Here is a 26,371-nt window from a genome sequence, read left to right as displayed (position 1 = left end):
GTACTAGCTACCACATGGCCATAGCCGATTGGACCACAGGTGGACACCTCATCCAGGGCAGCCAGTGACTTCTACAGTGGCCTCAAATGAGAGCTTTGTCCACAAACACTCACCCAGGAAAGTAGGATCAAACAGCATCTCTCTGCTGGGGAATCTGAGAGCTGGTTCCTCAGTGGGAAGCCATGGAAGTCTGAGAGGCTGGGTCCAGAGGATTGGAGCCCCAGGGACTGTGCACGCTGCGGTGGGGATGCTCAGGCCCACACTGAGGGCCAGGAGATTATGGGGCCTGGAGCTGTCCTCTCCCAGGCGACCGCCCAGTTCCCAGGCCCCTGGGCAGCTGTGCTGGGGTCCCTCCTTCTAGAGAGGCCGGGCCATGTGTTTTTTCCTGACTCCCGGAGGCCTGACTCCCTTCCTTCAGCATGTCTGTCCTTCACCATACAGCACCCCTCACTTTGATTTTCCTTTTTTTCTTTTTTGGCTGGCACTGCACAGCTTGTGGGATCTTAGTTCCCCAACCAAGGATCGAACCCAGGCCCTTGGCAGTGAAAGCATGGAATCCTAACCGCTAGACCACCAGGGAATTCCCCAGCCCCCTCTCACATTGGGAGCCTGAGTGGACCTCTGTTTCCTGCCACAAAAACCTTCTGACCCAGTGTCTCCAACCCTAAGGGACTGCCAAAGTCCAAACTCTTACCCTGGTGTGGCAGTTCTTTAATCAAAGGTATCAGCTGAGCCACTCTGAAACCTACTTCCCTGGGAAGTGTGGAGGGGGGACTTTTTGAGGTCAAGGATAAGTGTTTTTCAGCTGTGCTACCTTGGAAGGATATTCTAGGAAAGCTCTGGGAATAGGGTGAGATGAATGAGGCACTTGCCTGGGGCACAAATTTTAAGGGGGGGGCAGTAAACAAAGGAAATAATATTTAAATACAATATTTAAAAAAATCTTTACTGGGGGGCTTCCCTGGTGGCGCAGTGGTTGAGAGTCCGCCTGCTGATGCAGGGGACACGGGTTCGTGCCCCGGTCTGGGAGGATCCCACATGCCGCAGAGCGGCTATGCCTGTGAGCCATGGCCGCTGAGCCTGCGTGTCCAGAGCCTGTGCCCTGCAACGAGAGAGGCCACAGCAGTGAGAGGCCCGCATACTGCGAAAAAAAAAATAAAAATCTTTACTGGGAATTCCCTAGTGGTCCAGTGGTTAGGACTCTGCGCTTGCACTGCCCAGGACACGAGTTCAATCCCTGGTCAGGAAACTAATAATCCTGTAAGCCCAAAAAACAAAAGAAAGCCTGACTGTTAAAAAAAAAAAAAAAAAGATCTTTATTAAAACAAAAAGATCCATGATGAACAAAAAATTCAAAATTTTAAACAAAGACAGGCCGTTGTTTGTTTTAATGACCCCACGTGGCTCTTGTGTCCCCAACTAGGTTTATAAGTGTTGACATAGGTGAGCTAATAGCTTGGGAGATGTGGGGTTTTATGTAAAGTCTTTTTAAAAATGAAGCATTTGTTAACTTTTTCCACATGAGTCAAAACACGGGAGGATATTTTCATAAGTATACATGGGGTGCACATATTTTTCTTTTTGCCTCAGGCCCCGTTAGGGCACTACCTCCTTTAAAGCGAGAGAGGAAGTTGGGCCCCAGAGGAAGAAAACTAGGAAGGTAACTTCGCCAGCCGCTCGGGCAGCGGCTTCCCGGGTGATGTTCCTGCCGTGGCCAGCAGGGGTCGCTGTGGGGCTGCGCAGCCAGGACGGCTTGGCCGGGAAGGTGCCTCACAGCCTCTGCACCCCCGTTCCTGACACCCCATCTCTCACCTCCCGAGCACGCCAAGGGGAACTGACCCAGTTGCTCAGCTCTTCGACGACAAGGTTATCCCTGAGCATAGAGCACAAAACAAAACTCCAGTCGCTGCTCTTGTACCCTGTAGCCCCCTGCCCACAGCCTGCAGCCCACCAGGACACAGGGGCCCTGCCCAGCATCACCTCTGTTTGGACCTTACCTGCCCCCCTACTCAAGCAGCATCCCTTGCTCAAGTGTAGGATGAATCACTAATGGCCAGTGTCCTCTCTTTGGGGGGTTGGGCAGTGGAGAGAACCATTCTCAAGGGCCACATTCCAGAATGATTCCAGCTCTGAGGCCCCTTCACCAATTTCAAGCAAACCGAAGTGAACTGGGGAGGGGGTTTTCTTCCTAAAGACTACCCCCCGACCTTCGACCACAGATGCCCCTTTTCCTCTTAGTCCCCTCAGCCCCACTGTCCCCACACCCCTCTGGCTCCGGCTCAGCCTGAGCCCACCAGGGGCCATGAACTGGAAGTCTCTTTCAAGAGTCATCGCTCATCTTGGCCAGCAACCCACTCCCCGCCCTGCATTTGCTGCTTCCGGTGGCCTGACCGTCACTCTGTCCTGAGCATTCCCATGTCCCCAGCATGGTGGCATGCATCCTCCTTCCTGTTCCTGGTACCTGCCTCGCAAGACAGGCCTCACGTTCACTCCTGTTTTAAATTAGAGGTGACCGGGCTCAGAAAGTGTGAGTGACTTGCCCAAGGTCACACAGCATAGGGAGACAGCCCAGAGCCCGGGGCTCCCTCTTGCAGCGCCGCCTCCCTGGAAAGGCCTTGCCTCGCTCTGTTCTCTCCACTCTGCACGCCCGTGTCAGTGCACACAGCTCACTCTTGGCCCCAGGTACTGGTTTGGCTTTCTACGAGTGGTATTTATTTAGTCTCTGGATTGCTATCCAGCACCTCTGCTCTGCCAGGCCCAGGCGATGAAGGCCTGGATTCAACAAGTTCACGGCCTGGGAGACAAGACCTTTCTTGTGTGTCAGCTGAATCTTCCAAGGCAGCCGGGAGCCCTCCCAAGGGACAGAGGCTGCTTCCTGCTTCTCCTGCAGCCCACCGGGGGTGGTGACCTCCTGGTCCCTCCTCGGGGAGGGGAGTGGATGCTGCTGACTGTTGCCTCCATCATGAGTGAGGGCTGGGCAGGCCTGGCCCGAGGCTGCGGGGTGGGAGATAGAAGGGGCTGGAAGCAGAGAGCTCAGGGAAGGTATTGGGGGCCTAAGGCTAGTAAGGGCAGACTTCCTCTTTCTCAAATGCCCAGGGGCTGCCCCACCACTCGTACCTTGAGCATCAGGCTGGGCCTCAGCTCTTGGTGTGGGATGCTCAGCTCAGGTCCAGAAGGTTAAGGTCCTATCCTTGGCTTGCTTGGCTCACTAAACCAGCAGGGCCCTCCTTTCTGAACATCTCTCCCTTGAGGCCTCCCTTTCTTCTCTCCCCCACATGAGGGAGGATATTTCCAGAACAAAAGATGAAAAGCCCCCGGACTTTTTAAAACAAGCACAGACTCCCTTTCCCCCCTCCCACCTCTAGAGCCCAGCTTCCAGTCTGCAGCTCTGTGTTCCTGAGTGAACAAGCCGTCCTGAGCCCCAATCAGAGGGGCCCGTGACCAGCCAAGGCTGAGACACAGGTGAGGGGGACCCTTGAGAGGGGGGTTGCCTTTCAAGAAAAAGGCCCGAGTCGAGTCTTGAACTAAGGAGGGGAGACAGAGGCGAGGGGCAGGTGGCAGGAAAAGACCAAATGAGCGTGCACAGACACAGGAAGAAGGAACCTGTTTAATGACACGGCTGGGTCTGGTTACAAACATCAGAAACTACAAAAGGAGGACAGGCAGTTACACGGATGGCTGCATGAAGATGGGACAGGAGGACACAGGCACAGTAGCCACAGTAGCAAAACATCCTTGAGGACAATACACGTGACCAAGGGGCACACATTGGGGGGGGTCCCCAGCAACGCTGACCTAGATGGACGGAGAGGGCTGACTGCAAGCCAGCAGCCAGGAGAGGCAGGGGAGGGAAGGCCCTCAGCCCTCAGAGCCCCAGGAAGAGACGGAGGCATCTGGTCCCGTCACCACTGCCCCACTGACAGCAGCCTGGATCCCCCTCCCGCCAGGGCCGTCTGTCTTAGTGGCAAAGGCAGATGGAGCTGGCATCCGAGGTTTCTGGACCATGGCCCCTCCCCCGCTGCAGTCATCCTGTCCAGAACTTCTGGGCCCCTCTCTCCCCTTGCCCATTTAGGGGCAAGTCAGGGACCCACCTCCTTTTGTGGGGGGCAGAGGTAGGGAACACCAAATCCTTTCTGCCAGAAGTGGAAAGCAGGAATGTGGGGAGCTGGTCAGAGAGAATGGGCTGGGCTTTGCTGGCAAGCTGGGTCACCCCAACCCTGCCCACGCAGGCCCGGGTCCTCTCCGTGCTGATGTGGGACCCCGGTCTGCCGGAACACTCTGTTCTCTGCCCAGAAGCTGCCAGGACCCCTCGGTGGGCAGAACCGAGGCTTCACTCGTGCCGCTGGGCCTTACTGATACACATTATAGATATGTATGTGTATATATATATAGATATAGATTTATATATAGATTGTATATAGAATATATCTGTATATACGGTAGACGTGTGTGCGTGGTATTCTAGATAAGTGATGTGGAGACCTGTGTGTGGCCAGGCAGATAGAAACAGGGCTGGTTTGTTCCTCCAGTGACTCACAGACCCGCCCCTGATTCCCGCCAGCTGCTCAGCTAGGTCTCTAACAGTGAGTAGAAAAGCTAAGAAGGGTGTGCCCGGCTCTTCAAGGAGGAAAGGTCCCCCACCCCACAGGCCACCCTCTGCGCCGCTGAGCTGGGGTCAGCATCCAGGCAGCTGATGCCGCCTTCCGGCGGCTCCAGGGGGACTGTGGCCAAGGCCAAGGCAGCCTCTTTCCGGGAAGACGAGTCAGGGATTCCTCCAGCTTCCTTGGCACCCAGAGATGGAGGGTCAAGGAGCGTCTTCAGAACTCGGCCTTCTGCTCAAGGTGCTGCCAGGGAGCGGGAAGGAGAGAGGGGGTCCTATGGCCCCGAAGAGGGCAGCGTGGCCGGTGGGCTGTGGACGAGATAGGAGATGTAGGTAACAGTTTACTAGGGCCTCGGAGTGAGACCAGGGAACCTGGGGAGAGGGCAGAGGAATCAGGGGCTGCAAGGCCAAACGGTACCAGCCCAGAGACCCACGTGGGGCCCGTGAAAGAAGCCCACTAGACCCAGCTTCTAGGCCCTTTTATGCCAAGACCTCGGCCGGCCCACCTGAACCTCAGATCTTTTTCTCTAAAATGTGAATCATGTCTGTGGCACCTACCTCCGTGGGATCTGAGCGACAGAACTGCCTGAAAGTGTTCCGCAAACTGCGAACAGTGAGCTCTCTTCCTCTTAATTCTGAGACATGCGCACTCCCTGGTTGGCCTGTGGTGCCCCCTTGGGCCACCCATGGGCGTTCTCTGCACACGCAGCCCCTTTGCACTCACCACCCCAAAACTCCGCCACCTCCTGACTACACACACACACACAGAGTGCACGCACACCCTGAAGCAGAGACAGTTCAGTAAACAGTGGCGTCTGGCTTGCTATTGCGTCTCTAATAAGAGAGGCTGGATGGAGGCCTTCTAGAACTCTGCCCTGTAACTCTCTCTCACCCTCCGAACCCATATGGACCCTGGCAGTAGTGGGGTCTGCAGGCCTGGGGCCCAGGGAGACACGCCCTCTTGGGGGTCACACCCGTGTTCCCAGGAGACCAGAGGCGGCACCAGAGTGTGCAAAGGGATGAGGGGACAATCCCCTCAGCTGGGGTAACCCAAATGTGGGGTGCTCAGGCCAAGGAGGGCGCAGGGCCCCGGCCAGTCCCCACGGTGGCCCATCTCCTTTCAGTGCACAAGGAGCAGAAAGGGGGAGGCATGAGATTTCAGCGGTTTCCTAATGCTTGGGGTTTGGCGAGATTTAAGTCCCAGGGGTCCAGCTACGGCAAGAGAGGGGAGGGGACAGGGCTTCGTGTCGGGAAATGCTGTCCATGTGTTTCTGATTCACTGGGGCTTGCACGGGCCAGCTCTCTTCCGTCCCTCTAGGCCCCTATAAAAAAGCCCTTTTCTCTAGAGGCAGGAAGTCTTGTCTCCTGGCTGTAAACAAACTCATCTTTGGCGGCAGAGCCTGCCTGGGGAGAAGCGTGGGAGGGCAAGCCCCCTCCCCCCCACTGACCCCTCCCCTGCCCTCCGGCTGCTTCCGGGCTGCAGGCTCTGCCAGCTCCTCCTCCTCCTCCGGCAGGTAAAAATCGCCTGCCTGCTTGCGTTCACTCTGAGGTCTGGGGCGGCCCGGGCCCAGCTGTGAACATCTGGAGTCGCTGCCTGGCCATTGCCAGCAGCCCCCGAGGGCTCCGCGCTCTCAGGGTGGTGAAGGGAGCGGCAGCAAGCGGGGGCCAGTGTGGTCAGAGGCAGGAAGGCCGGGAGGCTGGGCCTCTGCAGGCTGCCCTCGGGGTACCTACTCCGCGGAGCTGCGCGGGGATGCCTGTGTGCAGGAGGTCCGGCCGGCTCCTCGGACCAGCTCGGAGCCCGGGGAGGGGACGCCGCCTTTTCCCTGGGAAACTGCTGGGATGTTTCTCTCCAACGCGTGTCCCAAGCCGCTGGCTGACCCCTGCTTCCCATCCCCGCCTCCGCTCCTCTCCCCCCTCCCTCCTCCAGCCCTGCCTCCGCCCCTCCATTGAGCTCCCAGAGCCCCAGCCCCTTGGGGGCCCAGGGAGGCCGGAGTGTTCCCAGCCGCCAAGTCTGGGGGCCAGCCCTCCCCTCGTGCTCCGAGTCAGCGGGAGTCACCAGGCCAGCCACCCTCCTGGAGCCCGTTCCCCCCGGGGCCCTCACCCCAGAACTGGGAACCCGGCCTCCGGGGTCAGCCCAGAAGTAAAACCCCCTGCTGGTGTGCGTGGAAGGGACACCCACGCAGGCCCCGGGTGGGCTCCGGCACGTGCGTGCGTCCTCGTGATTCTCCTGGCTGCAGCCTTGCTGAGGCCGAGGCGGGAGGGACCACGGTCAGCATTAGATGAAAAACAGCCCCATGTGATTGGTACCAGGGAGGAAGTGGCCAGAGCTGGCCTGGGCTGTCTCGGGGCCTGATGAGCAGCCTTCCAGCCAGGAACCTTTGGAGCCTCTCTGCCCGGGGCAGCCTTGGTCTTGAGTTGCCCTGAGTGTCCACTGGCTCTAGGGAAAGGGAAGGCTCTGCCCGAGGAGAATCTGTTTGGGGTCCTCGGCGTGAGCGGGCCTTTTCCTATCATGCCTGATCTTTAATGTGTCGGACCCCAGATCCACCCTTCTGGAACTGTTCCTGCCCCGTGGTCAGTCCCTGGGCGCTAGGAGAGGTGGGAGGCCAGGGGATGGGGGAGGATGCGGCAGGGAGGCTGCCTCCTCACGTGGTGGCGTTGGGGACCTGCTGTACCCAGCCCACTTCCTTGTAGGCAGCGGTCACATGGCTGTAGATGAGGCCGCGAAGCTTGGCCCAGGCTCTCTGCGTCTCGGGTGGGAAGTCATTGGCAAATTCCTCGGCGATCACCTCCAGGATGACCCCAGAGAGGATCTGGGTACAAAGGAAGGAAGGGGGAGTAAATGCCTGGGCGTCCTGCCCTCTGCAGCCCCCAGAATCCCTTCTATCCTGTGTTTGGCCAAGGGGATTGTTCATGAAACAAGAACCTGGCAGCTTTGGGAACCAGACACCGTCAAGACGCAGCCCCCATCCTGCTGCCCCTCCCGGGAACAGCCATGCCAGGGGAAGAGGCTGGGTGGGCCAGTGGCCCAGTGGCCCGCAGGCTGTCATTGGTTATGGGGCTCTGGGATGGAACAGGGTGGGTGGTGGGTGGCAGCACCCATCTGGTGACATACCTTGAAGTACACAGGCTCCACCTTGTGCTTGAGGGCGTGGGCTTTGCCCACGAGGGCAAGCACAGAGGACACCTTCTCGGGGTCGTGCAGATTCTCCACCACGGTGTTGAGGGCCCCCATGACCCGGCAGGCGTGCTTCCGCAGCTGCGGGCTCCGCTCCATTTCCAGGGGCTCCTCCATGTGCTTGAACTGGCTGAAGTACTGCTTGGCCGACGGGAAGTTCACAAAGAACCTGGCAGGAGGAAGCAGGTGGGTGCTGAGCAGGGGGTGGCCTCAGGCCCCACCCTGAAGTGCCCAGACGATGGTGGGGGTGGGTACGGAGGTGGGAGAGGCTGAACCCACCCTCACCCCACCATGTGTAGCAGTTCCTCAAACACACACCCTTCCTCTGGACGACCTGGCTTACATGCAGACCTCTCCCCAGTCCCGGCCATTTCTATGTGCCAGATTTGCAGCTTCCTCTCCCAAGGAAGCAAGCTTCCTTGCTTCTTGCCTTCTTTCCAAACTCCACACACCCTTCAAGGCCTGCTCCAGTCACAGCTGAGAGGGTAAGAGCCTGCTTTCTGGAATCCCCGGCCGGTGTGCCCTCGGGCAAGTTAACTTTTCTGCAGTCAAATGCTCTATCCCTGAGCTATACCCCCAAGTTAAATTTTCTGAGCCTCAGTTTCCTCATCTATGAAATGGGCATCACTGCTCCTATCTTGGTTGTGAGTCGTTGTGGTTGTTGGGACGATGAAACGAGAAAGAGCACATGGAGCCCTGACACAGTGTGGACACAGGGGGCTCAGTAAATGCCACCCTTTTTTATGATAAGTCAGAGCTCTCCTCCTAAACAAAGGAAGGCCCTAGCGACTTAGCTGACTTAGCTCAGGTCATGGAAGGGAAGAAATGAGACTCAGTCCTCCTCCCAGCCCAGTCCCTTCCCTATTCACTACCCTGCCTCTCTCCTCAGCCTGCATAGTCATCGGTTGATTTAATTAAAGATATGGATTGATGTCACCGGCCTGGTAAGTCCTTCACGTCTGTCTGTATATCTTAGCTCTCAAACCAGCCTGTGCACTTCTTGGGGCAGACCCCAGGGCTTTCTAACCCTTCCCTCTCCAGTTTATCTGAAATTGTCTAATTCCCCCCAATACCACATTCACTGGGTCGCTCTCATGCTCAAAAACATTCCATGGCTCCCCACTGTCTACCGGACAAAGTCAAAACTCCTTAACCTGGGATTCCAGGCTTCTTAGAAACTGTCCCACACCCGCTCCTCCAGCATGGGGGCCACATTCTTCCCTACGCTCCAGCCCAACAGCTTCACTTACCAACATCTTCACTTACCACGGGTTAAAGATTCCTCGGCATGCTGGCCCCCTTCCACATGGTGGACCCACCCCTCCCTTCCCCGGTGTCAGCTGGGCCTCTCCCTGAGCGCCCGGCCTGGCCCAGGGAGACCGCTTTCCCTCCAAGGCCATTAGTGTGTTCCCTGCCACCTTTCACGGCTTCTTCCTTGTGTGTCCGTCTGGCTCCCCCAACCCCAGGGCAGAGCCCGGGTCTCATGCACACTCTGACCCATCACCTTGGCCCAGAGCCCTGCACTTTGCAGGATGGTGGTGATGACATCTGCGATCCCTCACCCAGCCAGGGCAGGAGGTATGTGGCCAGACTCAATCAGAACTTACATAACTGAAGCCCAGAAAATGGATGGAATGTCCTGGACCTGTTTTCTCAGGTTGTTTCACACTTTTGGAGGGTCCCCTTTGTGATGAGAGAGAGCTGGTAATTTGCCAGAACAGCCCTTGGGGCCGGGGGTCGGGTCTCGGATCTGAGAGCTGGAACAGATGCAGGGAGAACATCTGGCCCCGGCCACCATTTCAGGCTACGAGAAGGGCCCCTCTCGGAGGCCAAGTGTGACCTCGGGCAAATCGCTTCACAACCTCCTGTCTGCAAAAGTGTGAGAGAAGTCCATGCACCCCTGCTTGCTACTTCACAGCTATACTGGTGAGGACAAATGACGCGATAGGTCTGAAAACACATTGGATTTCTCTGGAGAAGTGTCGTAATGAAGGACAGATACGAAAAACCCAGTCTGGATTTAAATGAGGATCTCTGACTTTAGAGGTTTTACATTGCAACAAAAATACTAATTTTTGTTTGGCTGGTGAATAACAACATGCAGAGCATCTCCACTTGTTATTTCATATAACGCCACAACAAAGTGGGTATTATGTCCACTTTACTGATGAGAAAATAACAGAGACTATTTATTGAGCACTTACTATATGATCTCATTAATTCTTGTGATATCCTCCTGAGGTTGGCACTGTTTTTCTTCCCACGTTCTGGATTAGGAATTGATGCCCACGGCTGCATCAGTGGGCCAAGCGGAGTGGGTGGCAGGACCAGGAAGGAGCCGGGGCGGCCCCCGCGTTGATGGCTTCCGCAGACCTCCTCAGAGGCTGCTCTGCCGGGGATGGTAGCCTGGGACACGGTGGGTCTCCCGTTATGGCCCTAAGGATGGTCCCGATGAGCCCTTCTTCTGGGCCAGGGGAGTCAAGGGGCCTTGCGCTCTGCTCCTGCATCCTGGCGTTTCTCTGAGCCCCCCGCCACCACCCACCCCCGTGTTTACTCCTGACCCTCCCAGTTCCGGCCTGCGCTGCTGGGAGAAGCCTCAGCAGCCAGCTTGGGGAGTTTCTCAGCTTCCAGAGGCATCTGGGCTTCCAGGAGAGCCTGAAATAGGCTTGTCTGAGCGTGAGGGGGAAGGCAGCAGAGTTACAACCGGGAGGGGAGCCTTCCTAGAGCATGGGTGTTCCCTCTTGATCTCCTCCCGGCAGGGACAGGAGGCATGGGGTCTGGGCAGCCCCTCCGCCGCCACCATCGCCACCATCCTCGAGGCTGCTACCTCCTCACAGGGGGAGTGTTGGGGTGTGGCTGGCCCCAGCCCAGTGGGGAGGGAGGAGGTGAGAGTGCCCGGTCAGAGGGCGACTGTCTCGGATCCTGTCCCGCCCGCCCATCCTTGCCCGCCAGTCCTTGTTGATGGGGCGTAAAGACAAGAGGGGTCTGTGACAAAACTGAGGGGCACAGGATCTGGGGAGGGGCCTTATCTGAGAAGCTTATCAGTCGAGTCCCGCTAACACCCCCTACCCTGGGGCGGACATCAGGAGGAGGAGAAAAAGGAAAGGGAGGCTGGCGGGACCTGGGGCTGGACGAAGGGGTGCTGGGCCAGCTTCTCTTCTGAGCTGGGCTGGGCTGGGCTGGGCTTCCAGCAGCAGAGGTGGGGTCAGGCGAAGTGTGCCTGGGGTTATCAGCAGCCCAGATCTAACTGCCATCTCAGGCCTTCTCAGGTTAACTGTGGGCCTCCCTCTGAGCCCTGAGCACTTGGTGACCACCTCCCCAGCCCAGACCCAGTGCCCCCTGAGGAAAGAGTTCCCCTCTGGGGAACTAAAGGGGCACAGAGAGAGGATGAAACCCTTGCCAAGAGCTCAGACTCTCCAGAAACACCTCAGGGTTCAGTTCCTTCCTCGGCACCCCCCATTCCTGGGGAGGTTGGGTGGGACCCTAGGAGCTGGATCTTGGACACATCTCTTACATGTCCTCACTGGCAAACAGCAGGGCGTCGGGACAAAAATCTCCAAGGTCCTTTGGACTTTGCCTCATTTCCTCTTGGTGACCCATGTGCACACCCAGGTGCATCCTGAGGCCTGGTGGGCCCGCATGTGCCGACAACACAGCTGAGAGCAGCCCTCCAGGGATGCAGCCTGGCGCATCTGTGACTCCACTGTCCACCGTGTGCCTGTGTGGGTGCTCGCACATGCAGAGCTGCACCTCCCAACGTCTGATGGCTTCGGGATCTGAAATCCCCTCTTAGCTCCCCCACCACCCCCGGCTCTTTCTGGGCCTGGGAGCTGCCCAAATAGCTGTCCCTTCCTCAGGAATCCTCCTGGAACTTCTCAAGAGTGCTTCTTGCTCTTTTTCCTCCAAAATCTGTTTCTAAGTTGGAATCAGGGCACATCGATATGGAGCTGGGTAGGTCCCAGGCTTGGGGGAGGCACAAGGGAGAGAGTGCGGGAGAGAAAGAGGAGCCAGAGACAGGGCCAAGACTGGGAGACAGGCATGCACTTCAACTGTCCTTTCCACAGACAGGTTTCACCCCATCTTCAAACAATCAGACTTTCCAGATCTGCCCTAGATTTGACAGCTTCCCTCTGCCAAGGACAGAGGGTTAAGGGGACCTCCCTGCCTGCGCCCCCAGGGACCAGCATGTGTGGGAAGAGAGCCCCGATCTGTAGCTGTAGTCAATTACTAGCTTGTGTGGCTTGGGGACATTAACTATATGGGAATGGTGTGCATGTGCACCGGTGTGTAGGTGTGTGAATAACAGTGTCACTCTCTGTGTGTGTGCATCCCTCAGGGGCGTGTGGTGCCTGAATGACCCGAGCCCAAGACACATGACCCTTTCTCCCCAGATCGGGGTTTCAGGGTGGGGCCCTGTCTCCTGAAGCGTCTCCCTTTCCCTCCACCAAACTCGGCAGGGACTGCATCCTAGGGGACTGTTTGCTTCTCCACTCACCTGCGCCTCACCTGGGAGCTCCCTGCTGGCCTGGCCCCAAGGGCAGGAAGGTGCCAGCTGGGAAAACCGGACCTCCAGGGTCTACTCCTTCTGACCTCTATTCTTTCGCCCTTTGCTCTGTTCTTCCAAGTCTCTGAATACAGAAAGGGGCTGAGCTGGAGAAAGGGGTTTCCTCCTTTGTCCTCCTTCTTGGCTGATCCTCAGTTTTCCTGTCTCTAGAATGGGGAGCCCCCAAGGCCCCCATTGGAAAGGCTGGCAAAATGTGTGTCCATAACAGCTCGGTTGCGTGGCTGGGGTCGCTGGTGAGGAAGGCATGGCTGGCTGAGCCAGGAGTTCTGAGGCCCGGGAGGGGAGGGAGATGGAGGTGCCCTCCTTCTGCGTCTGGGTCCTAGTTCCTGGTGAGCACCTCGCCCAGAGAGAGCTAGGAAGGGCTCGGCCAGGGCTTCACCCACCCCAAGGCGCCCCATGCTGCCCGCACCCCGACCGGCCCGGCCCCAATCGCAGCTGGGGAGGTGGCGCCCGAGCTCGGACCCGGGCCGAGCCCGCGTCTGCCCGGAGCCGCTGCCGCCGTCCCTCCCCCGGGCCCGGCCGGGCCGGGGCGACACCTACCGCACCAGGATGGCCACCCCCACGTCCTCGCAGTTGGCATAGAGCCGGGCCCACGTCGCCTGCACCGCCTTCCTCTCCGCCTCGGACAGCTCCTCGCTCCGCTCCCTGCGCTCTATCTCCATCTCGCCCGGCACTTTCTCCATGAGCAGCTCCCAGCCCAGCCCGGCTACGCTCGGCGGCCGCGGGGCGCGGGGAGCCGGAGCCGGCTGCGTGTGCCGCTGGCGGGCGAGTGGTAGAGCGCGCCGGAGGGAGGGAGCGTGTCTGTGCGCGCCGGGTGTGTGTGTGTATGTGTGCGTGCGTGTGTGTGTGTGTGTAGGGTATATGTGCAGGGGGCGGGGGACCGCGAGCGGGGGGCGGAGATGTGGTCTGCTGGAAAAATGTGAGAAAAATAAAAAGATCCGCTCCAAACCCCCAACCCCTTGTCCGTGAGCCAGTTCCGGCAAGGTGAAGGCTGGGCAGGGTGCCCACCCTCCAGGCCACCGCGGAGTTTGACTGCCGGGCGGGGCGTAGGTGGGGCGGGTGTACTGGGGGGTCCCGGAAGGAGGGGGCGGACGGTCACGGGGCGCCGGGCCGCACGGGAGTGCGCCGCGGCGCGTGTGGGTCTGGGGGCCCCGGGTCTCGGCTCACGCGGCGGGCGAGGCCGGGGCGTGTGCGTGTGTGGCCCCTTCCCGCGGCAGGGAACTGACTCTTAAGTCGAACACTCCCAGGCATTTGCGGCGTGGCCGCCAGCCCGAGGGGGCGGACGCGAGCCCCTCCAGCGGCGCCGCGGTCCGAGCTGAGTTCCCGCTCGCTCCCGGCCTCTCCCGAGCCAGCCGGGGGGCCGCGGCGCCACCCCCGAGCTCCGGACCCCAGACTCTGGAGGGTTTAGGACTGGGGTCACCTCCCTACGCCAACACCTTACAGGAAAACACCAATGCGGGGATGGGGGGCGGCTGTCGAACTTGAGCGCCAGAGGCCTGCGCCAGCCTTTCCTTCCCGCCAGCACTCCTCCCCCTCGGGGCACGCACGTGGCGTCAGAAAGAAGGCCCTGGGTGGCTTCCTGATGACACAGGCAGGCCCAAACCTGGCGCCGCTCCTAATTCTGGCCCTGGGGGAGCAAAGTCCGAAGGAGAGGATGCTGGGCCGGGCAGAGCGGACCTGCGGTGGGTGGGTCGGTGGGGTTGTCAGGAAGTCTTGGTGGTGGGGTGGGGGGGAGGCCTAGGGCACTGGAGACATCTCAGCCACCAGGACCTGGATTAGGGAGGGGTTCTGTGGGTGGAGGAGACAAATTCTTGTCCTGGTGGCCTTCTCAGGGAAAGGGATTAGACCAGAGGTGGGGACTGTGCCTCTGAGAGCCGCCTGGTCCCCACCCTGCAAGCAGCTGCTCGATTCTGGTATGGAGGGGGTCCCACCTCTGACTCCCAGTTGAAGCCTGAGGCCAGACCCGGGCTGCAAGCATCTGAAACATGTGACACGTGTGACGGCTCTTGTGGGGTGTGTCCAGTTCTCCCTAAGACTCCCTGGTGACACTGCCCTTCCCAAGTCTGCGCCCACTGCTCAAGTATGGCAAGAGGTGGCGGCTCTCCTCTTCAGCTTTGGTTTACGTGTTTATTTTTAAGAATTCTATTTCAAAGCAGAGGGCCCTGGCACAGCCCTAGCTCCGGGCCTTGCTGGAGCCCAGGGTTCAGGTATGTTACTGGAATCCTGGCTGGGCAGGAGGCCTCTTGCCGCTCAGGTCTCAGTTGAGGGAGGGAAACTCTAATGCCCTCTTCTGGGGGTCTTGGAGAGGAATGGAGGAGAGTGTGTGGGCTTAGTTTCTTACTTACGCCACTCTCAGACCCGTGTTCTCTCTTTTGGCCTGTGCTCCGCATGCTGCCTGGGCCACCTCTGATAGCTTCCCAAGAGCCAGTGCAGTGGCCATCCAAATGGCTGCCCAAGAGGTTGCCCTGGGATGTGGACAGAAAGTAGGAGAAATCTTGATTCTATTCACTTTCATCTCACCCTTTACAAGTTTTATGTATGTCTCTGGTGTGGGACTGTATTTGCACAGTAATATAGTATATAATTTATGAGTGGATGCATATATCCCTTTTCCTGAGTGCACACTTAGACTCTGCCTTTTACTGAAGAAGGTATGTAATCAGAAACATTTGGAAACGGCTGTCCAGAGGTTAGAAGTGAACCACTTAGCCAGCCCTTCACTCCCTGGCCTCCCTTGTCTTTCTGGCTTCATCACCTATATTCTTCCCCTCTCCTCCTCCCCTCCCGATGCCTCCCCTGTGACATCATGACTCCACCAATACTTAACTTCCAGTTGCCAGAACATGCCCTGCAGCTCTGGCGGAGTCTGTCTGTGGGCCCACCCTTCTGAGCCTCTGCAGACACAGATGAGCCCAGCTCCTCTCGAAAGGTTCCCCGGACGCTTGCAACTCCCACAGTGCTCTGTAGCCACCTTGAATAGCCTAAGTCCGTCTGTGGTGGTAATTTGTTTAACTTGCCAGTGCGTTTGTCTAGACTCTAAGCCCCTTGAGGGTCAGGCCCAGGGCTTACTTATACCTACATCCAGAACAGACTGAGGTCGATTTACCCTGCCATGGCGGGGACGACCTGGGTCCGGTGAGGTCACTCAGTCTTCACAAGGTCGGGTCTGCTGACCCCACTAATCAGCTTGAGCCTCCTAATCCATCGCCTGCAGGAGCCTCAGGAAGGACCGCAAGGGCTTGGGAGAGCTGGCAGGGGCCATCTTGGCCTTCTCCTGCGGACCCGGTCTGGAGGGGATGGGGCAGCTGAGCCATGTGCACTACCCTCTTCCTGCTCAGCACCTTGGCCATGCTCTGGCGCCGCCGATTCGCCAACAGGGTCCAACCGTGAGAAACTGACTGGGCCACGGGCTGGGGTGGGGGAGAAACTACTGCGCTGGGTTACAGCCAAGCTGAAGGCGGGCGGGGGCTGCCTGGGCTCCAGGGAGGCTGGGGGGGACTTGCAAGGGAGCCCTGAGAGGTTCCCCCTCGAAGTAGGGGGAACTTGGAGCTCTTCAAAGACGCTGGCCACAGCCTCCGGTTCCAGAGCCCAATGTGGCTTAGGTCTTGCAGAGAAGCAGGAGCGGGGTCTGGGGTCTGGGTGCTGCCCACAGCTCTGCCTGCCTCTTTTCCCTCCCACAGAGAGCCCAGTGGAGTTGATGGGGCAGTTACGGGCAGCAGCTTGGAAACAGACCTCCAGTCCTCAGGCAGGTAAGGCAGAAGAGTCTAGGGTGGAGGAGCAAGGGTGTCGCTAAGGAGCCTGCCGCTGTCCCCTGTCCCTGCCCAGGCCCCGGGGGTGTATGTGGGTATGTGTGTGCGTGCGTGCGTGCGTGCTCCACGCAGGCCCCTCACCCCAGCTACCCTGTTCACTGTATGCCAAGTGGGCAGGCCGAATGTCTGTTTTCTCCAGTTGGGAATGGGACTCCCAGCCTCTCCTCTGGACCAAAACTTCTCTGCCTTGCTTGTCCTAGTGCGGGGTGGCCCCCAGGGTCCCTTCTGTTGGAAGGTGCAGGGGGAGTGGAGAGGGGGATGAGGCAGAAGCAGCTCTGCGTTGCTTTGCTTGCCTTCCCTTCCCCCTCCCTCTCCCGCTGTCCCCACCCACCCACCCCCCAGCCTCGGCAGCGGAGCTGCCTGAACCTCCAGCAGGATTCGCTGTCCAGTCCCCAATAGAAGGCGCAGGAGGAGCATGACATCATCAGCACTGAGTGCCATTGGCTGGGCAGTCCCTGCGGGCAGGGACTGTCTCCAGTGGCCAGAAAGTTAACTCTTCCCTATTCTGGAGCCATGCGGCCTTTACCAGGGGTGAAGATTGGGAAACTTCTGGACTTTTCCTTCCCCGCTGACTAGTGTCCTTTGATGATAGGGGCTCTATGCCCAAGAAAACACTGAAAAATCAGCAAATATTTCTGAAGAACATACTGTTGGAAATGTTCATTTGTGCCTTTGGGCCCATCTAGTGTGGGGGACCTATCTAAAGAGTGATATTCTCTGCTGTGGAAGCATCTTCTAGCCCCCGGCACTGCTTCTCTCACTCCTCTGAAAGGAGGCTCAGATGGCTGAGACAGTGAGCACGCACGCTCGCCTGTGCACCCCACATCTCTTCCAGGGTGTGGGCGATGTGCCTGCAGTGTGCCCCATAAATACGTCGAGGTTGGCAAGCCGAGAACTTGGGTCTTTCTCTGTGTCTCTGCTCTGACTTCTCAGTCCTTGGGTTCCCCCAAGTTTGGAATGTCAGAAGGCCCCCTGGGAAGCCCAGGGCCTGTGCAGGAAGCAGAGTCATTTCTGTGACGCCCTTCCTCAATAGCTGGGCTAGCTGAGAGGGTCACAATGGTGCTAATTACGACTACCGGTGAAATGGGCTGACATGTATAAAATGACGATCACTGGGCCCTCAAATGCTGACTGGTCCTCACTGTTGAGTTTGGGTCTGGAGTGGGGCAGCCTGAGTTTAAATCCTACCTCCGCTCTTACTGAGAGGCTGTGGGCAAATTATGTAATCTTTTTCTTTTTTTTTTTTTGCGGTACGCGGGCCTCTCACTGTTGTGGCCTCTCCCGTTGCGGAGCACAGGCTCCGGACGCGCAGGCTCAGCAGCCTTGGCTCACAGGCCCAGCCGCTCCGTGGCATGTGGGATCTTCCCGGACCGGGGCACGAACCCGTGTCCCCTGCATCAGCAGGCTGACTCTCAACCACTGCGCCACCAGGGAAGCCCAAATTATGTAATCTTTTTATTCATATGTAAACTGGGATTAATAACAGATTGGTTGTGAGGTTTCTGTGAGGTTTAAATGAGACAACCGTAGTAAAGCACTCAGCACAGAGTAACTGCTCAGTTAACGCCAGCTCTCCTCTTGCTGTTATATGATCAGTGCTTTATTCTTCCTCAGGGGTTTCTCATACATTAACTCACTCGGAAGTCTCCATGGCCCCAAAGGTTTGGCAGTTCAAGTGTTTCCAGCTCTTGTTAATGGTGCAGGAAGCTGAGGGACAGGGAGACGTAAATGACTTGCTCAACCTCATCCACCCAATTTGTGGCTGATGTGGGACTGACAGGTCCCTGACTTCAGACAGTCCATCTCCTCGACTGAAATGCCCCTGGACCTCCTGTCAGGAGAGAAAAGGCCAAATCTGGGACCATCTGGCCGGGCCTGGTCTGCTGTGGCCTTGCCAGAAGGAAGCAGTTGCCTATTAACTCCTTGGGACCCAGCTAACTGGAAAAATTGGCCTACCAACTGACCCCTCCTGCTGATGGTGGCTCCACGGAGGGCTGGCCCAGCGGGGCGGTAGACGTGAGCGTTCTCTCCAGTTCCACAGTCATAAATTCCAATTGGCTTCTGGGGTGCTCCTGTTCCTCAATAGTGGGGTGAATCACTGGGCTTGGGGGCAGGAGGAAGGGGAAGGCTGGAAGCGTGGGAGGGTCATCCTCCAGTCTTCTGACTCCGTGTTCTTTTCTGTTTAGAGAGAAAGAACCGCTGAAGTAAGCCCTCACCTCTTCAGGAGGAGCTCAGCCCCAGGGCCTGGGATCAGCTGGCAGGTAGGGCAGGGTCTGCAGCCTGGAGGAGAGAGGGCAGGGCTGGGGACAAGAAAGGAAGAATACAGAGCACGCAAGGCCTGGCCATGTGGGCGCAGAGCAGGCTGTCTTCAGCTCTGTGGTCACGATGGGGGTTAGGGGTAGGAGGGTGGATTCCTTCCGTCGGCTCCTACCTTGAGCCTGTTATGTTCCAGGCCACAGGGCAAGGGTTAGTTTTTAAGAGAACTACGTGTGATCTCAACAGCATTTTCTAGGCCTGGGGATGGTGGTCCTGCTGGGGGCCTGAGGGCTGTCTAGAGGACTTCTCAGGGAGAGGCAGTGCTCTGGGATGTCCACTCTGAAATACAAGGCCCCGCTCTGGGGTGGGAGAGAGAGCCGACCCGGCTTGGTTTTCTCTTTCAGCTCACATCCTGGTGTGCCCCCCACCCCCGAAGGATGCCATGGTGGAAAGAGCTGCAGGAGGGAGACTAGAGAAAGCAGCCGTTGAGAAGGTAGACTCCCCTTTTCGGCCCCCGGACCCACCAGTGTGCGCTTCCCCCAAGGCCCTGGCTGTGGGGCTTCTGAAGCTGGGCCTGGCCGGGCAGGTGGGAGGGGCAGAGATGCTCAAGCTCTGGGACGGGCTCCCTTCCTCTGAGGAGGCCCAGAGAGAGGGACTCAGTGGGGTCCCCCATTCAACTCAGGGGCAACCCCTGCCGCCCGGGGCTAGAGAAGGGAACAAGTGGGGAGCAAGGAGACTCCAGAACTGAGGGACAGCGATGGGTCACATTCACAAAGGAAGCGTTGCCCTTTGACCCTCCGCTGAACCCTCACAACAACCCACGGAGGCTGGTCATGTTATTGTCCACGGTTTAGAAATGAGGAAACTCACAGAGAGTTTTTTGCTAATTTACCCAGCGTCACCCAGCTAGTAAGTGGAGGACCCCAGGCTCATATGCAGGTTTGCAGAGCCCATGCTCTTCACGCCCACAGCGCAGGCCTCCCTGAAGCCACCTGGAAGTCTGCAGCTGCTCAGTGGAAGAAGTGGTTTTACTGGCCTGGCCACCCATCTCTGGCAGCTCAGCTTGTCCAGGGCTGTGTGGTGTCACTTTGCGATGGTGGCACTCACTTCCGATGACATTTGCCACTCCCTGGTCCCCAGAGGTCACCCTGCCACTGGCTGTTCTGCTGAAATGATCAATAGGAAATGCCGTTTGGATCTGTGACATGTCTGCCTGCAGCTGGATGGAAGCAACTCACAGCTTGCCCTCGGAGTGTGCTTTCTCTGTGTGTGTGTGTGTGTGTGTGTGTGTGCACGCGTGCCTGTGTCCCAGATGGGCAGTAGCATGTGGGAAGGGAAAAAGCATGACACTTGCTTCTGTCAATCTGCTGACTGCTCAGTTATGGCGGCGGCCTCCTTTGCCCCCAGCTGCTCTGCCATTTCTCTCTCTTTACCATCCTGCCTGACCCTGAGCAGAGAGAAAAGCAGATTTCCGCTTCTGCTCCCTGCGGTCCAGGCACAGACCCTGCAGGCAGCTGCTGCCAACTGCCTTGCAGCCATTCGTCTTCCAAAGCACCCCCCAGACTCCCCCCACGTGCATCTCACCTCCCCATCCAGCCCCCATTGCCCATCTGATAGCAACGAGGTCTCTGCCTGGCTGGCCCCGCCCCTGACTTTCAGGAAAGAGGAGCTGGGGGAGTTCTCTAGACAGCAGGAAAGGGTGAGGTGCAGCCGACTGGACTCGGGGAACCCACTCTGATGTGATGGGGAGGAGGGGGGGCTGCTGCAGGGAGCCTGGCGGTTCTGTGGGAGCCTCACAAAGTAGGGCAGGGCGGAGGCAGGGGAAGGGTCTCACCAAGGGAAGGAGCTGCCCCCCTGACGCGGGCCACGAGTTCGTGACCACCTGTCTCAGCTCCCGTCAGCCTGTCTTTCTCCTGGGAGGCATCAGCCTTCCTGGTGACACGACTCTCAGGCTGAGGGCCGGAGGGCACTGTTCCTGGGACCCTGTCTGTACTCCCTGATCCTATCTCTGCATCCATTCTCTAATCTATTTGCCATATTCCTGTCACTTCATCCTTGCCTCCGCTCTTTGCCATTTCCAAGTTGCCTGTCTCCTTCCACTGGGCTGAGGAATTGTCAGACCAAGGTCGCCTAGCGGCACCGGGGCTGGCTCACGGCCCAGACGCACATCCACAAAGTGACACCCCTTTGCAGCCCTGTTCTAAGAGCCTGCTCAGGAGATGAAGGCTCCTCTGGGGACTGGTTCCAGATGGAGGGAGGGAAAGCAAGAGGAAGGGGCTGCTGGAGGTGGGGGGATGTGTCTGCCTGGGCTTGGAGGCTGCCCAGGCCCTGGCAGCCGGGGTGCCATGTGGGCTGGGCGGGAGGGGCTCTCTCCCCCAGGGAGCAGGCTGGCTTCGGTGGGAGCAGATTGTGTTTACACCTTCCCCACACACCCGGCCCACGCTCGCCTCTCCTTCTCAGGGCTCTCCCACCCCTGGGCTCTCTGCACAGTCTGCACGTTGGCAGCTTCTGCTGCAGAGAGTTGCCACCCTCGGCCTAGAGAGCCTCTACGGGAGGCTGCCCGGGACCGAGGCGCCCCTTCCTCGGCCCACCATCTCCTGTCACAGCAGCTGGTAGGAAGCCCGTGCCGGGGGTGGACCCAATGTTCCCAAGAGGCTGAGTCCTTCTCCCCTCCCATCTCCTTGGAAAGAGCCGCTGCTTGGAAATGGAAGCAGGAAAGTTCAGGGGCTTGGTAGACTGACCATAACAGGAGGGGGGGATTAAGGGCAACTCAAGAGACAGAGCTGGGTCACTCCTGGTCCGGGGTGTGGGCTGTTATGAGATAACGATAAAGGATCTAAGAGGGAGGAGTCCAGAGTCAGAGCACCGGGTTGAAATCTTGACGCCACCACCACTTCCTACCTCTGTGGCCTTGGGTAGGTGACTGAACGTCTCTGTGCCTCAGTTTCCTCATCTATAAGACGGAGGTAACAGTAAACCTTCTCACAGGGTTATTGTCGTGTTAAATTAGATAGTGCGTGTCAAGGGCTTACCATGTTTAGTGAGTGTTCAGTAGATGTAAGCTGGTGTGATTGTGTTTGTAAACTGTCAATTACTGAACCGTTAGTCATTTCAGAACAACTAGTAGGTTCAGAACAGCTAGAGTCCCTCACCCCCTCCCCACAGCCCTTCCTGGCCTGTCTTTCCACATACACACCAGCTGGGCAACGGGCAACTCTGAAACAAATGAGAGGACGGCAGAGGGTGGAACTGCTGGGTGGGGGCCACCTAGTAAGACCCAGCACCCAGTGAGATGGTACCAGAGTGCACCGCTGTTGCTTCTGGGTATCTAGAACCCTGTCCCGACCTCCAGTGGGAGGGTCCTGGCCTGGATACCTTCCCCGCAACGGGCTCTGCTTCTCCGAATGAATCTCCGCTCCCAGAGAAGACAGGAGGTGGCTGCCCTGATTCTTTTCCATCCTCCGTCTGTCTGAATGCTAATCTCCCTACTGATGGGAGCCTGAGTGACAGGGAAAAGGCTGCTAGGAGCTGCAGGGTGGCCGAGGGCAGCAGCCGGGAGTGAGCGGGAAGGTGCTGTCTGCTACTTCTGGGGCTGCAGCTCAGGGCCTCTGCCAGTCTCTCCTGGAGATTGGGACACGACCAGAGAGCTAATGAGGTGCCAGGGGTGGGGCAGGGGAGCAAGGGAAGCAGCTGCCACAGCTGCCTGGCATCACCCTAGGGTGCAGATGCAACCGGGGAGAGTACCCGCCTGTCCCAAACGTGTGACCGTGTGTCTACAGGCAGGACAGTCCTGGGCAGCGGCAGAGAGCACAGGCCCTGGTCCTACACTAGGGGGGCATGGCGCCTATGGGAGGCCGGCACAATGGCACAGCACAACAGCAGGGGACCCAACTGGTTCCCCCAGGCTCCCAGGGCCCCTCTGCAGGGCCCTCACTGTTAGGAAGAAGCCCAAGACCTTGAGATAGAGGCAGTAATGCTTCTCTGTGAGCCTCAAAAGGAGAGTAGGACTTCTCTGGTGGCGCAGTGGTTGAGAGTCCGCCTGCCGATGCAGGGGACACGGGTTCGTGCCCCGGTCCGGGAAGATCCCACATGCCGCGGAGCGGCTGGGCCCGTGAGCCATGGCCGCTGAGCCTGCGCGTCCGGAGCCTGTGCTCCACAACGGGAGAGGCCACAACAGTGAGAGGCCCGCGTGCCGCCAAAAAAAAAAAAGGAGAATAGCCAAGTGGCTTATATTAAAGTTTACTTGAATATAATGATGATGATACCACTAATATTATTCATACTGGCTAATAGGCCTCAGACCCTTATTCCGGGCTAGGCGCTGTACCAAGAGCTTTATTCATAAGCATTGTATCACTGATGAGGCAGGAACTGCTGTTAACCTCATTTACCCAATAAGGAAGGTGAGGTTCACAGAAGTCACTCAAGGTCACTCGCAGCTGGTGACAAAGCCAGGACCTGTGCCTGGGCAACGCTGATGCCAAAGCTTGTGAGGCTGTCGGGGGAGGAAGGAACTGAGTCTAGAGGGGGGCTGTGAGGAAAGCCCAGGGTGACCGTCCTCCAGGCACAAGGTAGGAGAGCTGTGGCCTCACCCCGGCAGTGCCTTTGCAGGTGGGCCGGGCGGGGTTTGCCAGGGCGATTCACATGCTCTCTCTTCAGGAACCTGGGGTTCAAGGGCAGACCAGACTCTGGGTCCCGAAAGGCCAGTCCTTGCCTACCAGCTGAGGGGAAGGAGGAGAGCGGCCCTTCCAGGATCTGTCACCCCCTCCAGGGAGGAAGCAGTGGCCCACCCATCGGCAGGGGTGACAGACGGCGAGGCCAGCACTGAGAGCCGCTGCCACTGCCATTCTGCTGTCTCCTTCAACCAGGGCAGAGCCCCTGGGAGGGAGACGATGGCAACCAGCGGCCCAGCAGGAGGCGGGGCTAGAGGAGGGGGGAGCTGTTTGTTTTTGCAGGGGGAGGGCGCAGGGCCTGCGGACCAAGGAGGTAGCTTCAAGAGGGACCCACGGACAAACTGGAAACAAGTCCTGGCACTTAAGCACTGCAGACCCTCTCTGTGGAATGCACATGCCCCCTAGTGGGGACTAAGCCTAGAGGGTGGAGAGAAAATTAAAAGAGTTACTGATGACCATGACCTATGAGCCTGGGTGGGATGGGCCAGTCCCATCCTTCTGCGAACACACACACGTCCACTTAACACCACACGCAGAAGCCAGCTAAACCAAGTATTAAAGGAAACTATTCAATTTATTCACTTGCTCCTATCTAACAAGCACGAGTCGGGAGCCTACAATGTACAAATCCTGGGTGAGGTGTTGGGAATGAGACGGCGGTGAGAGGCAGTGCCCCTGCCCTGCTAGTTAGTACAAGACCAAGATCCTGGCCTGGGAGGTCCAGTTCTGCCAGCCCAGCCACTGCCTGGTTCCTTGACCTTTCCTTCTCTGGACCTCAATCTCCCCATTTAAAAGGCATGTGTTGAACCCAGGTGGGCTGGCGCCAGAGACGTAAAGGACTAATGACCATCCTTAGGAAAAGAACTGTCTACTAAGATGAAGGGGACGGAGCAGATGACCTCGGGGGGCTCCACAGCTTCTCCCAATCAAAAGAGACTCTGGTGGACTGTGTCTGGAGGTGCTAACAAGGGCTCGCTCACTCAACAGACATTCATGGAGTGTCTGTGTGCCAGGCACTGTGGATGCAGAAATGAATTAAGACTTCCTGCCACAAACAACCAGAAAACTGAGCAAAATATAAGAAACAGACACTTGACAATGCGCAGCACACAGGACGGTGACCTCATGACTGCCTCAGCGTCTGCCTCAGACAGTTCCCTGCCTGCGGCGTGGGGAGGGCAGACCACGCAGACCACGGTGGTCTCACTAGGATGAGGAGACATGATGAGAGTTCAGGACGGTGCTGGGTGGGGGGCTTTCCAAAGGACATACACACAGATCAATGAGATCCAAAGACAGGACGAAGGTGATTCAGTGGAGAAAGGAAAATCCTTTCAATAGAATACAGAAAGCACTAACCATAAAAGCAAAATGGATAAACTGGACTTGATCAAAACTGGAAAGACTGGGAGATAATATCTCCTAAGCAAGTATCTGAGAAAGGACCTGTATCCAGAATATATAAAGAACTTTCACAACTCAATAAGAAGATAGGCCAATACAAAAAGGGAGGGTTTTAACAGACACTTCACAAAAAAGTATACATAGGGCCAACAAACACATAGAAAGATGCTCAGCGTCATAGTTAACAGGAAAATGCACGTTAAAACCACAATGAGATACTATGACACACCTACCAGAATGGCTTAAAGACTGACCATAACAGGTGTTGGCAAGGGTGTGGAGCAAGTGTAACTCTGTAATATGTTGCTGGGGGAGTGTAAGTGTCACAGAGCACTTGGGAAACCCATTTGGCAGTTTCCCCTGCAGTTATCTAAGAGGAATGAAAACTTATGTCCACAAAAAGGTCTGTACAAAAATGCTCATTGCAGCTTTATTCATCATAGCTCCAAACTGGAAACAGCCCAAAGGTCCACCAACATGCACGGGAATAAAAATGTTGTGGTATATTCATACAATGGAATAATATTTAGTAATTAAAAAGGAAATGAACGACTGATCTAAGCCACAACACGGGTAATTGAGAGAAGCCAGACACAAAAGAGTACCTACTGTATGACTCCATTTATATGAAATTCTGGAACAGGCAAAACTAATCTCCAGTGACAGAAAGCAGATCAGTGGTTGTCTGGGGCCGGGGTTGTATGGAGACTTGACTGTAAAAGGGTGCAAAGGGGATCTCTGGGTGATGAAATGTTCTGAATTGTGTTGGGGTTGTGGTTGCATAGGTGTATTCCTTATTGGACTATTGCACTGTACATTTTAAATGGATGCATTTTATTGTATGTAAATTACACCTCAAAAAAGATGACTTAAAGAGTTTCAAAAAAAAAAAAAAAACAAGAATGAAGACTTGACTCTTGCCTTGCTCACTGTCTAGTAGAAAAGCCAGACACGAAAACAAATAATCATAAAACAGTGAGTATTAAAAGAAGTATGTATGTTCACATAATAAGAGTGCCGCTTACTGAGTGCTTCCCTCGTGCCCGGCTGTGCTAGATGCTTTGCATGCACAATCCTAAAACCGTCCTGTGGGGTTTGGGAGAGCCACTGCCTCCTCCTGTTGCAGATAAGGAACCTTAGAGAGAGGTGAAGTCATCTGCTTGGGGTTACTCAGCTCGAATCAGCAGAGCGTGTGCTAAACCAGCCTGCTATGGGGACGCTGAGGAAAGAGCTAGGGGACTGCTTGAGCACCTCAGGCAAGATTTCTCAAGGGGATACTGAAGCACGAGTTGGGACTTGCTACGCAGAGGGAAGGATGAAGGGAAGGAAATGTCAAGGCAAAGGAAACAAACAGCATGAGCAAAGGTGCTGCAGCAGTTGTGAGAAGGCAGGGTTTCTGGGAAGGAGAGATGTGTCCAGAAAACAGCAGAAGAGGGCAATGGGATATTACTTATTCTTCAAATTCACTTATTTTTTAAAAAAACCCATTAAGTTATAATTTTATGAGAGGCAACAGATCTTCCAAGCAGGCGAGTGAAATGTGTGCTATTGGTCAACACAGGAAAGAATCCACCGCAACCCAAGGTCATCCATTCTCAATGATTAGGGTACGTGTTGTTCTGTTTCTTCTCCTCCAGGAAGTTAAAGCTATGTTCAATGGTCCCAGATTTCTGCTGAACAGGATTTGTGGCCCCCTTTCACAGTCCTGAGAAATTGAAGGGAAAAACATCCTCTATGCTTTTATGATGGGCTTTCTAGCTGGATGAATTAAAATCACCAGAGTTAACAAAACATGATCCACTGTCATAGCGTATTTTTCCAGGAAATCCAGCACAGCAGTTAAGACCATAGGTTTGGAGGCTAGATTGAGTTCTTAGTGCCCCTACTTAC

General features: G+C 56.8%; 2 protein-coding genes across 2 annotated transcripts; one reads left to right on the top strand and one right to left on the bottom strand.

Annotated features, from left to right (window-relative positions):
- Nucleotides 1-3,623: 3,623 nt before the first annotated feature.
- CYGB (cytoglobin) lies at nucleotides 3,624-13,092 on the bottom strand. The gene is made up of 4 exons (XM_060081630.1): nucleotides 12,880-13,092; nucleotides 7,713-7,944; nucleotides 7,247-7,410; nucleotides 3,624-4,909 (listed from the first exon to the last, which is right to left on the bottom strand). The coding sequence occupies exons 1-4, from the start codon at nucleotides 13,020-13,022 to the stop codon at nucleotides 4,876-4,878; spliced, it is 573 nt and encodes a 190-aa protein (XP_059937613.1). The 5' UTR covers nucleotides 13,023-13,092; the 3' UTR covers nucleotides 3,624-4,875.
- Nucleotides 13,093-15,651: 2,559 nt separating this feature from the next.
- PRCD (photoreceptor disc component) lies at nucleotides 15,652-18,356 on the top strand. Its single transcript, XM_060080455.1, has 3 exons — nucleotides 15,652-15,725; nucleotides 16,020-16,088; nucleotides 18,335-18,356. Exons 1-3 carry the CDS (start codon nucleotides 15,652-15,654, stop codon nucleotides 18,354-18,356), a joined length of 165 nt encoding a protein of 54 aa, XP_059936438.1.
- Nucleotides 18,357-26,371: the final 8,015 nt, after the last annotated feature.

This window comes from Mesoplodon densirostris, chromosome 18 (assembly GCF_025265405.1).
Source record: "Mesoplodon densirostris isolate mMesDen1 chromosome 18, mMesDen1 primary haplotype, whole genome shotgun sequence".
NCBI lineage: Eukaryota > Metazoa > Chordata > Mammalia > Artiodactyla > Ziphiidae > Mesoplodon > Mesoplodon densirostris.
Note: the sequence above shows the minus strand (reverse complement) of the source record. Positions and strands in the feature narration are given on the sequence as shown.